The sequence below is a fragment of the Phascolarctos cinereus genome, unplaced genomic scaffold (assembly GCF_003287225.1).
Source record: "Phascolarctos cinereus isolate Bilbo 61053 unplaced genomic scaffold, phaCin_HiC Scaffold_2;HRSCAF=192, whole genome shotgun sequence".
NCBI lineage: Eukaryota > Metazoa > Chordata > Mammalia > Diprotodontia > Phascolarctidae > Phascolarctos > Phascolarctos cinereus.
Window position 1 is genome coordinate 298,579,972 of NW_027555625.1, and position 11,779 is coordinate 298,591,750.

Below are 11,779 nucleotides of genomic sequence, written 5' to 3' on the forward strand. Positions count from 1 at the left end.
AATTGGCCTATTACAAAACTTTTTTTTTAATGCCCCTCCTCCCTTCTCTGTGTAATTATTGCATTGTGAATAGTTTCCTAAAGTAGCTCCAACAAGGCACTTCAGCAGAAAATGGACTCCAGAGCTGAGTAGACGTCAACATGCCATTTGATGGGTGATTTTGAGCTTCCTTTGGTTTGGGGTTTTGATTTTGCATTTCCTACTTGAGCATGGTGTGATGGAGTCAAAAATGAATCCTGGAATCAGGAAACCTGGTTCAAGTCCCAGCCCCTCCACTGATTAGCAGAAAGGTACTCTGGGGCTCAGGGTTTTTCCCTTTAACCTTTGAAAAATAATGTGGCAGCAGCAGCAGCAGCCATGACGCTGGACTTGAAGTATCATTACCAAGGCCTGGAAGTGGGGAAGCACAAAGAGTATATGGGGAGGGTGGTGCTGAGAAGTCCACTATGGCTAAGCTGAGTGTATGAGACGTGGCGGCAAAGGAGGCTGGTTCCAGATTGTGGAGAGCTTTGAATTCCAGGTAGAGGAGGCAACAAGTATTACAGGGGAAAGAGCCCTGGCTCTGCAGTTGTGACCCAAGTTCAAATCCCATCCCTGATACTACCTGTGTAACCATGGGCAAGTCCCTTAACCTCCCTAGGCCTGAATTTCCTCATGTGCAAAATGAAGAGGTTGGACTAAGTGATCTCTGAGGTCCCTTCCAACTCTTGGATCTGTGATCCCAACTTTACCAAAGTTTTGGGGCAAAGGAGTAACATGACCCATGTCTTTGCAGAAGAAAAATCATTCTTAGAGCATGTAAAGGATGGATTAGAAGGGATAATAGGCATAATGACATGTATAAAGGACTGTAAGGTTTGCAAAATATTTACATGGATCATCTTGCTCCAGGAGGCAAGTGCTACAGGTATTACCATCCCCATTTTACAGATGAAGAAACTGAGACTCAGAGAAGTTCCGTGATTTGCCCAAGGTCACACAGCTAATAGCAGGGGCAAAATTAAAATCTAGACCTCTCACAACTGCAAGTTCATTGCTCTTCCCTCTACACTGCTTCTCCTGCTTCTCTTAAAAGATCTCCAAAACCTTTTTTAGCTCTAAGTCCTAGTGTCTTATGGTGAAGGGAGAGACCAAGCAAGCAGCAATAACAGGAAACCGCAGACACTGCTCTGTGGGCTGACGGAGCTTTCTCACCACCTGAACTCCGGGGTGCCCCAGTGAACTCAAGGCCACACGTGGCCCTCTAGGTCCTCAAGGGCAGCCCTTTGACCAAATCTAGACTTCACAGAACCAGATCCCTTTAATAACAGGATTTGTTCTGTAAAACTGGGACTCGGTCAAAAGGCCACACCTGAGGACCTAGAAGGCCACAGGTTCCACTCCCCCGCACTAGAGGGTTTCCTCGCCTGCTGTGTTCCCCTGCTGGGAGTATTCCAGGCATTCTTGAGAGTCCCAGGAGAGACGTGGAATTATTGTAAAAATCCCCCAACACGAGGCATCCTCACATCACCCAGTCTCTGAAAGTCTTCACTGCTTTACAAACTGTAGAGCAAAGAACTGGCTTTTCCCAGTAAACATGGGATAAATGACACAGCTGCCCAGGGTACCCCCGAGCCAGCCCAACTTCTGCTATTCAGTGACCTGTGTATTACCCAAGTGTCTTCTGACCTTTTTTCTTTCTTGTTCTAGGTCATGCGATGTTTAAACTTACCTATCTAAGCAATCACGACTACAAACATCTCTACTTTGAGTCAGATGCTGCTACTGTCAATGAGATTGTGCTGAAGGTGGGTGCCCTTCCCAGCTGAGATCTTGAACAACAATAATAATATTTCAGTGTTTCAATGTCTGCATAATATTATCAGTATGGAGGTGTATTCCCTTTACTATCCAGCTTATAGCCGTTTCTCCTGTACAGTTCTTGCCCATGTCTTTCCATCAATCTTGCACATAGGATTCCACCTAAAAGGAAGGCCTGGGTTCAAATCCTGCCTCAGATCTCCTAACTTGCCTCTGGGATGGTCATTTAATTAACCTCTCTGGGCCTCAGTTTTGCCATGTATAAAATGAGGGGATTCTATTTGATGCCTTCTGTGCTTCCTCTCTCTAGATCTACATTGTGACCTCTAAGGCCACAGACCCTCAGTTCTCTCCCAGGCCATCTCCCTTGAACTGACCATTCTTTCCTCTTTTCTCCAGCCTGATCTTTGGTAAGCTGGTTCAGCTCTTGAGTCCCTGACCCTGTCACCAATTACATCCTGCCAAGCCTCAGCCTTGGATCACACCTACCATTTTGCCAGTTTGACTCCCACAAACATGCTGCTGAATGAAGGTGGAGGAAATCACACAACTTCTCTGACTGGGTCCACTACAGATTCACATTACATAACCTCAAATGGGCTCTCAGTACCTCTAGGCCATCCAACTGTACCTCCCTTATTATCCCATTCTCCACAGTCTTTTCCAAACCTTTTCCTCCTTCCTCAAACCCCACAGCTCTTCCTCCTCACACCCTTTCAACTGAAAATCTTGAATCAGAAAAAATTGAAGCCATTTGCCATGAGGTCTCCCTGATTCCTTGTTTGTCATCTCTTCTCACTTAGATGCCTTCTGCCAAGTCTCCTCCTTCACTCGTGTTCACATGAAGAGGTGCATTCCTCCTTACCAAGGCTAACTCCTCAACCTGCTGAAATGATCTCATCCCATCCAGATTCCCCCATGCATTCCCCTCTCTGTCAGCCCTACTCTGTCACTTATTTTCAGTCTCCCCCAGTTTACTGGCTGCTTCCCTACTGCCTATAAACATGCCCACGTCTCCCCCATCCTCCACCAACCCTCATCTGATCCTTCCATTCTATCACCCTGTATCTCATCTGCTTTTTGTACCTAAACTCCTCGAGAAGGTTGTCTACAATAGATGCCTCTGCTTCCTTTCCTCTTATTCTCTTCATAACCCCTTAGAGTCTGGCTTCTGACCTTATCATTCCACTGAAACTGCTCTTTCCAGTGATCTCTTAGTTGCCAAATCCAGTGGCCTTTTCTCAGTCCTCATTCTTCTTAATCCTTCTGCAGCCTTTGACACTGTTGATCATCCTCTTTAATCCTCTCCTATCTAGGTTTTCAGGATACCACCCTCCTGGTTTTCCTACCTGACTACACAGTGCCTGGCATATAGTAGGCATCCAGGAAATGTTTATTGACTGACTAAATGTATGCATATATGAGCCTATGAATTTAAAATATACAAAGTGCTTTCCTAACCCTATAAGGTTGGCAATTATTAGCCTTATTTGACAGTTGGGGAATCTGAGATTCAGGTAAAGTGACTTGCCCAGGGTTATAGAAGTAGTAAGTCATAGACTCAAAGATATATTAAAAGTCATTCTAGTCCAATCTTCTCATTTTGCAGGCAAGAAAACTGAGGCCTAGAGAGGAGAAAGATTACCAGTTACCCTTTCTGGTTGTGAAGATGCTAACACATGAACCAATTATCTCAACAGGCTATTAGAAGGAGCTCATGTCTTCTGACTCCCCTTCCAGCCTGTCTACTTTGCCCTGTTTCAGCAACTACAGGGTGAAATTTCTTGGTAATGGTTAATACTATATTTAATGCCTGTTAAGTCTTTCCTAAAAACTGGCTTTCTAAGTCAAAACTGTTTGTGCTGCCCTTGATTTTCAGAATTCATAGGTGATGCACAGAGTGCTTCATCAGGCTCTCGCCTATCTCTGAAATAGAGATCTGGGAGATCGTAGGACGATAGGTCTGCAGTCAGAGGGACCTAACAGACCATGGAGTCCAAACACCCCATCACCAATACCTTTTACAAAAGAAGAAACTAAGACCCAGTGAGGTTAAGGAACTTGCCCACAGGTACCCAAGGATTTGAACCCAAATCCTCCCAGTCGGGATTCAGCCCTCTTTCCATTACACCATTCTAAGGATGATGCTGCCAAACGTCTTGTATATGTTCTGTTTAAAGTAGCTTCTCCCGGGACCTTATCTAAGAGGAAGTGGGCTCCTAGAAACTCCATAAGAACCTCAGGATAACATAGTCCTTAAGTCAGCCTTATAGGGAGGCTCCAGTCATAATTGGGGGAGGGGAATAGTGTGGTGTGGCAGGAAGGGTGTTGACTTTGGAGTCAGGAGGCCTGGGTTCAGTTCCCAGCCTTGCTACTCATGAGGTGTGTGACCCTAGACCAGTCATACACACACCACCAGCTCCCAAGGCTGTTATGAGAAAAGTACTTTATCCACCTTACAGCAGTATAGAAACCTGCATTATCGTTACTCCTCTCCACGTTGACCCTGCTTCTGCAGACTTGTTAGTCAGGACAGCTGTATGCAGAGCCCCTGGGCTAGCCTGAGGAAGCTTCCCTTCTCCACTGGAAGACAACCTAGAAATACCTTGCAGAGAGCATGGCCCTTGGGAGACTCGTGAGGGACAGAGCTCAGAGCCCAGCCCTGAGGGCAGCACCCAGCTCTGCTGCATGCCTGCTGCCTGCGTGACCCTTCCCCTCCTCCGCCTTCCTCTTCATTCAAGAGACTGACCTCCTTGCTGCTCCCACGCACTGCACCCTTCTCATGTGGCTGTGTCTTTTTCCAGGCTGCTCACCGGGCCTGCTCTTGTCCCTAGTTCTTCTCTCGGTACCCCAGGGCCTGGCACTGCTGCACATGTAGAAGGTGCCAGTAAATGGCTGCTTTTTAATTGAACCGAAGACAGATGGTACTGATAGTCTTCTCAAGAATAGCTGGAAGTTTGGGACAGTGGAGAAAGTGAACAGACCTGAGTGTGAATTCTGGCTCTACTCCTAACACCTTGTGACGTGCACATGCCATTTAAACACTATGGGCCTCAGTTTCCACACCATGCTGGTGTTGTTTTCGTATTATATAATCATAAGATTTTTAAAGCCAGAAGATTCTTTAGAGACCATCTAATCCAACCCTTCCTCCTAAATGCGGGCATCAGAAAACCTGGGCTCAAGTTCCAGCTCTGTGACCTTGGGCAGCACTGTCTTTTTGGCTGTTAGACGGCTAATTTTTGCATGGTGCTTTGTAACTCTAGAGCACAGAAAGAAGAAAAAAGGATAATATCCAAGAGCCACACGAGACATCAGTGCCAATTTAAGAAAATAGTGGCCAGGCCTGAGCCCAGAGACCATCAGGAATGGCCACATTGGTCTGGATTGTTCTGAAAGGGCTTCCCAGAGGAGCAAGGAGCTAGACTTTGGAGTATGCCTGGGATCTGGATTGGCAGAGAGGAGAAAGTGAGGAATTGAGGGGTGGGGTAGGACCCTCAGAGGGTTATTTGTGAGACTAACATAGATCCACTGGGCCAGATAAAGAGTAGGAGTTCTGGAGAGACACTAGCCTGAAGCAGATTTCACATGCATTATAAGATTTAGGGCCAGGCTAGAAACTTTGAGATCATCCAGGCCAACCCTCCTCTCTCACCCTCATTTTACAACTGAGGACACAGAGGCCCTACCATCCCATAATTAATAGGGTTTTTGTTTCCTCTACCAGTGCAGATAAATTCTCTGAAACCTAATAGTCTTTCAATTTAGAGTTTCCCAGCTTGTGGAGAGGGTCATGAATTTACCTAAGATCAAACAGCCACCATGTGTCAGGCATGTTTTGAGCCTAGACTCCAAAACTACATCTCTAACCATTATACTACACAAATTTCAACACAGCCCTCTGACTCCAAATCCAGGGCTCTCTTCTAGTATACCATGCTACCTCATTTTTAAGTTTTACTTTGGAAAAGAAACACATGGCAACCAGGCTTTTGTTTATATTGACTTTTCTTATAAACATTAAAGGCAGTTTAATGGAGGAAATAACCAGGTGATTAACAATGATGGCTTTTGTTCCTATAATGCTTTATAGTTTATAAAGTACTTTCCTCAGGGCAGCCCTAGGAGATAAGTAATGTAAGGATTATTATCCCAATTTTGCAGATGAGCCTTATAGAGAAGAAATTACTTGCCCAAGGTCATACAGCTAAGTGGCTGAGCCAGAATTCAAACCCTGTAATCTCCTGCACCCAAGGCCAGGGTTCTTTACATTCCATCACCCTGTGTTCCCCTTTCACACTTTGAAACTTTGACCTTGGGTAGAACCATAGAAAAATATGCCCCTATAAGGGAACTTGGGGTCAATAGGTTGCTTCTGGAGTTTATTCTAAACTAAAAGCAGTTTGCATATCACTCTAAAGAGTTAAATTACTATCTTAACCAGACAAGATTGCTCTGTACAAATAGGATGGTTTTGAGGGCAGATGGTAATGGTGATAGATTGATTTGGCAATGTGGACCTGAGAATTAACCCAAAATAGGAAAGGATGGAGCAGTGTGGGGACAATTTCACTTCAGTAACAGTCGCAGACTAGATGACAATATTCCTTGTCAGAAGTGACACATGCATGGGGCACAGCAAGGAGGGAAAGAGAGGATTTCTGGAAATGTGACCGGGGGGGCGTTAATTGGCAGCATCCCTAGAATTATTCTTAAAGAATTTCTAGTGCCCCAGTGTAGCTGGAGTATCAGAACACAGGGTCAGAGCTGAAAGGGGCCTTATAGCATAAGCTGTTAGAGCTTAAAAAAGGAAAGAAGGACCTTCAAAAATAGGATGTTAGAGTTCAAGGAAACCTTAGACACCATCTCGTCCAGGGGTGGGGGAACCTGCAGCCTCGAGGCCACATGTGGCCCTTTAGGTCTTCAAGTGGGGCCCTTGACTGAATCCAAACTGGATGACAAAACTGAAGCCCAGAGAAAGGTAGTGATTTGCACAGAGTCCAACAGCACCTTAGTGGCATTACTGTATGGACTTCCAGGCCAGTGTTCATCCCACGAGTCCATGCTGGCACCCTTTAATTTTTCATGTGTCTTCATTTTGTCATCCCAACAAGCTTCTAGATTGACAAAGGCACCTTTGCCAAGTGGAAGTGTTGAGTAAAGAAATATTCCATTACCCCTTCAGGTGTTTGGATTTTTTTTTATAGCTAGTATTAAAATATTCAGGACTTCAGGAAGATTCTAGTAAAATTATAATCCTGTGTTTGACATCCAAATAATTTTCACCCCAGCAGATTGATGACAGAAACACAGGTTTATGACTTCAATATGAGATCGTAGAAGATCAAGCACAGAGAAATCATTTTGCCAGGACAAAACTCTCTCAGAGCAAATGCTTTCCTACTACATTTCTTAATCCTGCTTACACACACTGCCAGTTGTGTGTTCATAGGACATTTAGGCCAAAAAGGGACCTTCAGTATGACCTAGTCACATACCTTCAGTTAACAAATTGGGGATTTGAGGCCCAGAGAAAGACCATGATTTTCCCAAGGTTATACAACTAGTTTGTGGCAGAGTTGGGCCTCAAACCCTGGACCCTGGCTGCTACCATGGGCTCTGCCCCTTTGTCACACTTCTGCTTCTAGCATTTTCTGCTCACAGTGTCTTTTTCAAACAGGCCATCATGTCTTAGACTGGGTAACATCTTCTATACTGCAACAGCATTGATTGACTTTAGGAGCTAATGATCGTAATCCTCTTGGAAGATTAAATTTAATTTTCTCCCATCTCTGATTTTTATAGCAATTTAAATGCTCAGTTTTATCTGCCATTCCCAAAATGAAGCAGTAGCATCTCTCTAAGCTTTAGACAAACACTAAATAACTGATAAATGATGCCTTGTTTGCTTCAGGACATTAACCACATTTTAATTAATTTGGTTAAATTTCCACTTTCAACTTTTTTTATGCTTCTGATTGGATTGGGGGGAGAGGGTACAAGGTTCGAAAAATTCTAGGGGTCTTGAAGCAGTCTTTTTATTCTTGCCTTCAGCAAACCCTTATGCCTTCAGCAATGACCATCTTGAAAGTATTGTGAGCCTGAGGCCAAATATCAGATGGAGGTGTAGGGCAACCTGGGCACTAATCCAAGCCCCCTGTGACCTTGAGAAAATTACTTCACCCTTCTGGGCCTCCCTCTTCATATCTGCAAAATTAGGGGTCTGACCCCAAAGGTCATTTAGCTCTAACATTCCATGTCCTATATTCTAAGTTCCCTTCCCAACCTAACATTCTGTGCTCTCAAGTTGCTTCTTACTCTAACATCATGTGTTCTAGGGTGTAACTCTTTATTATTGGTAATAGCCTGGATCTTTAGATCTCTTTATGGTTTACAAAGCATATTCCTCACAATAACTCTATGAAGCAGGTAGGACACATTTTTTTTTAACAGATGAGGATGTTGAAGCCCAGAACGGTTAGGTGACTTGCCCAGGGTCACATACTGCTACATGTCAGAGGCAGGAAACGAACCTAGATCTAATGACTACAATACAGTGCTATTTCCAGTGTTCTGACCTTCTCCAGCTCGAATATGACGTGTCCTGATGTTCTTTCTTCAGAGGCGCTTTCAGCACCAGTGTTCTGTGTTCTAAAGCTCCTTCGTCTCTAACATTCTGTTACAAGGTCCCTTCCAATTCAAACGTGCTGGGCTCTTTCTTTCCGTGTTCTCAGGTTTCTTCCAGCCGTTCTATGTCCTATACTTCTAAAGGGGGTGAAGTTAGTGAACATGGCAGTTTTGGACGGAGTCACTAGTGTGGTAACTCTATGCTTTCTCTATTCTAATCAAGCTGGGGCATTTTTGATCGCTAACTCTGCAAGCTTTTGGCATGAATTTCATAGAAATCATCGGACTCTTCAAATTGGGCCCTTTCCATGATAGAGTGATGGAAGCTGTAGCTTTATTGACCATGAAACCTCCCTATATTTTTATGCCGTCAGCTATAAAATGCAATGAAAGTGAGACACTCTACAGTGCATAAAATTGTGCAAGTCTGAAGCCACAGCATATTAACCAGCTAATGGCAGACCAAAGGGCGTTTTTATCTCTGGATTCTAACATTAATCTTCCATTAAAATTATCTATGTGATTATCACAAAGCACTGGAGATAATAAATGTAAGAAATAGTAGGCTTGTTAAATATCATTTAAAAATACTTGGATCATGCAAGATGTGCCCCCACACATTGAAGAGATTAGATTAGGTGAGTGTGCAAACAGTGTCATCAAGGAATGGTTTCCCAGGATTACAGGATCCAAAGATCTTGGCTGCCCCTTTCATTTTGTTAAGTAAGAAATTGAGGCCCACAAAGGGCAGATGACCTGCCCAAACACAGGAAGTAAGTGGCAGCCCCAGGACTTGAACCCAGGTCCCTCGACTCCAACCCCAGCACTCTTTCCACTCTGCTTCACTGCCTACAAAAATGGTTTCCATATCTTCATACATTGTCCCGAGACATCAGGCCAGGGTTGTAGTTCTTCATGATTTATTGTACTCAGCTGGTAATTTGGCGGCTATTCAGCCAAATGACGAGGCCCAAGTGTGTCGAACCTGCTGTCCTCAGGCACTCTCTTGGAGTTCCTGCTGCTCGTGCCTATCAGAGCAGAAAGTTTAGGCAGGGGCAGGAGGTTCAGTGTGTTTGAGAAAAAGTGAGTTTTGAAGTCAGAAGACTCAGGAGGCCTGGCTTTGCCTCCCAGATCTGTTCACTCACTAGCTTGGGGACCATACGCAAGGCACTTCTCTCATCTTCAGCTTCCTCACCTGTGAAATAAAGGGTTGGATTCCCTGGTTCTCTGGTTCTTCAGAGCATCCATGCAGCAGCATCTGGTACTGAGCTCCCCTCCAGGGCAGTTTTGGCATTAGAGGGCACAAGACTTTCCCTTGTCTGCAGTCTGGGAGAATTGCATAAGCAGAAAGCACCCAGAGAGAAAGAGTTCTGATCTTTCTTACAAAGAGTAAAAAATATTGTTTCTAGTTTAGCTTATAGGCATGTTAGTAGAAGTAGTAAGAATAGCTAAGCATCGATATATTTACTTGTGCTGTCTCATTTGATCCTTAAAACAACCCTATGAGTTAGTTGCTATTATCGTCCATATTTTACAAATTAGGAAACTGAGGCTGAAAAAGGTAAAGTGACTTTCCAGGATCACACAGGTTGTAAGTATCTGAGACAGAATTCCAACTGAGATCTACCCACTCTACCACCCAGCTTGCCTCTGAGCAGATAGGCTGGGGAGAGGGTCATAGGAATTACAGCTAAAGGGACCATCTAGTCCAGCCTTCTCAGTAGGAAACTGCCCCATTGAGGTCCGGTGACTTGCCAAATGGCACACTACTAATAAATAGTATAAGCAGGGCTGTCTTGTGCCTTTTCTCACATGTTCCGCTACCTGTATCGGAAAAGCCCACGTGCACTGGTGGATGTATGTGTGCATAGCTTTGAGGAGTCAGAAAGTTAACTTATACCCAAGAAATTCCCCTTGGACTGTCCAATCCAATGCCTTAATGCCTTTCACTCTAACAGTGGCATTATTAGCATTAGGGGGCTAATAATATTGAGAACCTACAAAGGTCCTACTGGTGTCGAGTGTGAGTGTAGCTTCAGTTGATCTGTGAATCCCAGTGAGGAGACCTGAATTCATGTCCCAGCACTACTGTTCATGTGCTGTATGACCTTGGATAAGCACTTTCACTTTTCTGGACCTCATTATTCCCTTCTATACAATGGGAGGTTTTAATGGATTTCTAGGATTCCTTCCAGCACCAAATCCTGGAATGCTCTGAAATCCACATACACCGTTCCTTGTCCTCAGGCTAATTACCATAGCAGCCTGTGTCAGTGAGTGATAGGTAACATGTACTCTTCTTTTCTAGGTGAACTATATTCTGGAATCCCGAGCAAGCACTGCCCGGGCTGATTACTTTGCTCAGAAACAAAGGAAACTGAGCAGGAGAACAAGCTTTAGCTTCCAGAAGGAGAAGAAGTCAGGACAGCAGTAATGGCTGGAGCAAAGACACTGATGCGCCACCCTTCACAGCAGCAGCAGCAGCTCCCCACAGCCTTGGTGGGCACCAGCAGGAGAAGGCCCTAAGCTCTGGACAGTGTCTCATGGTTGAAAGATCCTGACCACCATGTTGGGGACGGAATGAAACCCAGAATTTGGTGGGCCACCCTATGCCCTTTAACTGGAGCCCCTTCAGCTGGAGCCAAGACTCGAATGAGGATGGCACATATTTGGATGAGAAGCCAGACAAGATCACATGCTGGGTGAACTCCATTATGTAGCACATACAATCACAAAAAAAAAAAGTGACTTCTACTCTTTTTCACTGCCTGGTTACAAAACATTGATATGTAAAAGAAAGAGGTCACTTAGAACACGATCAAATGTCTTCAGATGAATACCGAACAAAATGTATACTTTTTTTTCTTGTAATAAACTGGCATAATCTTTATCAAGGCATATAATGGACCATTCTTTGGGGCAGAGGGTTAATTATGTGATTCTTTTTTAAAAATCTTCCAGATTATTGAAGGGCAGATCTTTTAAAAGCATTGTTTGATTCTCTTAGAAGAAATGTTTATTGATAGATCAGTATTTCTAAATGCACCATTTGTTTTGGTGACTTCCTATAGAACCTTATTGACTAATCCAGAGAACAAGAAGGGATGTTGTATCTTAAAACCCACCACGTCCTTTACGTGCAAGGAGAGGCCTTGTTTCCACAGATGAGATGGCACGGTAGAGCAAAGAGCACTTGACTGGGGGTCAGGGAGGATGGGAAGTGAACCTCCCCTCAACCTTTGATGAGGTATGTCACCTTGGGTAAGCCTCCTGCCTGCCTGGGCCTCATTCTGCTCATCTGTAAAATGAAGGGGGTTGGATTAAATGATCTCCAAGACACCTTCCAACTCTG

At 44.4% G+C, this 11,779-nt stretch overlaps 1 protein-coding gene across 4 annotated transcripts in view; it reads left to right on the forward strand.

Moving 5' to 3' along the window:
• The window catches only part of MAPKAP1 (MAPK associated protein 1), a 319,648-nt gene extending 308,331 nt beyond the window's left edge, over positions 1–11,317 (forward strand). For 3 of the 4 annotated variants that reach the window (XM_078150124.1, XM_020967541.2, XM_020967542.2), the window contains 2 exons: positions 1,690–1,787; positions 10,736–11,317. In XM_078150124.1, the coding sequence (XP_078006250.1) occupies positions 1,690–1,787; positions 10,736–10,861 (224 nt within the window). In that variant the 3' untranslated portion in view covers positions 10,862–11,317. Of the gene's footprint in view, positions 1–1,689; positions 1,788–3,409; positions 7,619–10,735 lie in introns of those variants that run through there. The other variant, XM_020967543.2, reaches the window with a different exon arrangement.
• The last annotated feature ends 462 nt before the right edge of the window (positions 11,318–11,779 follow it).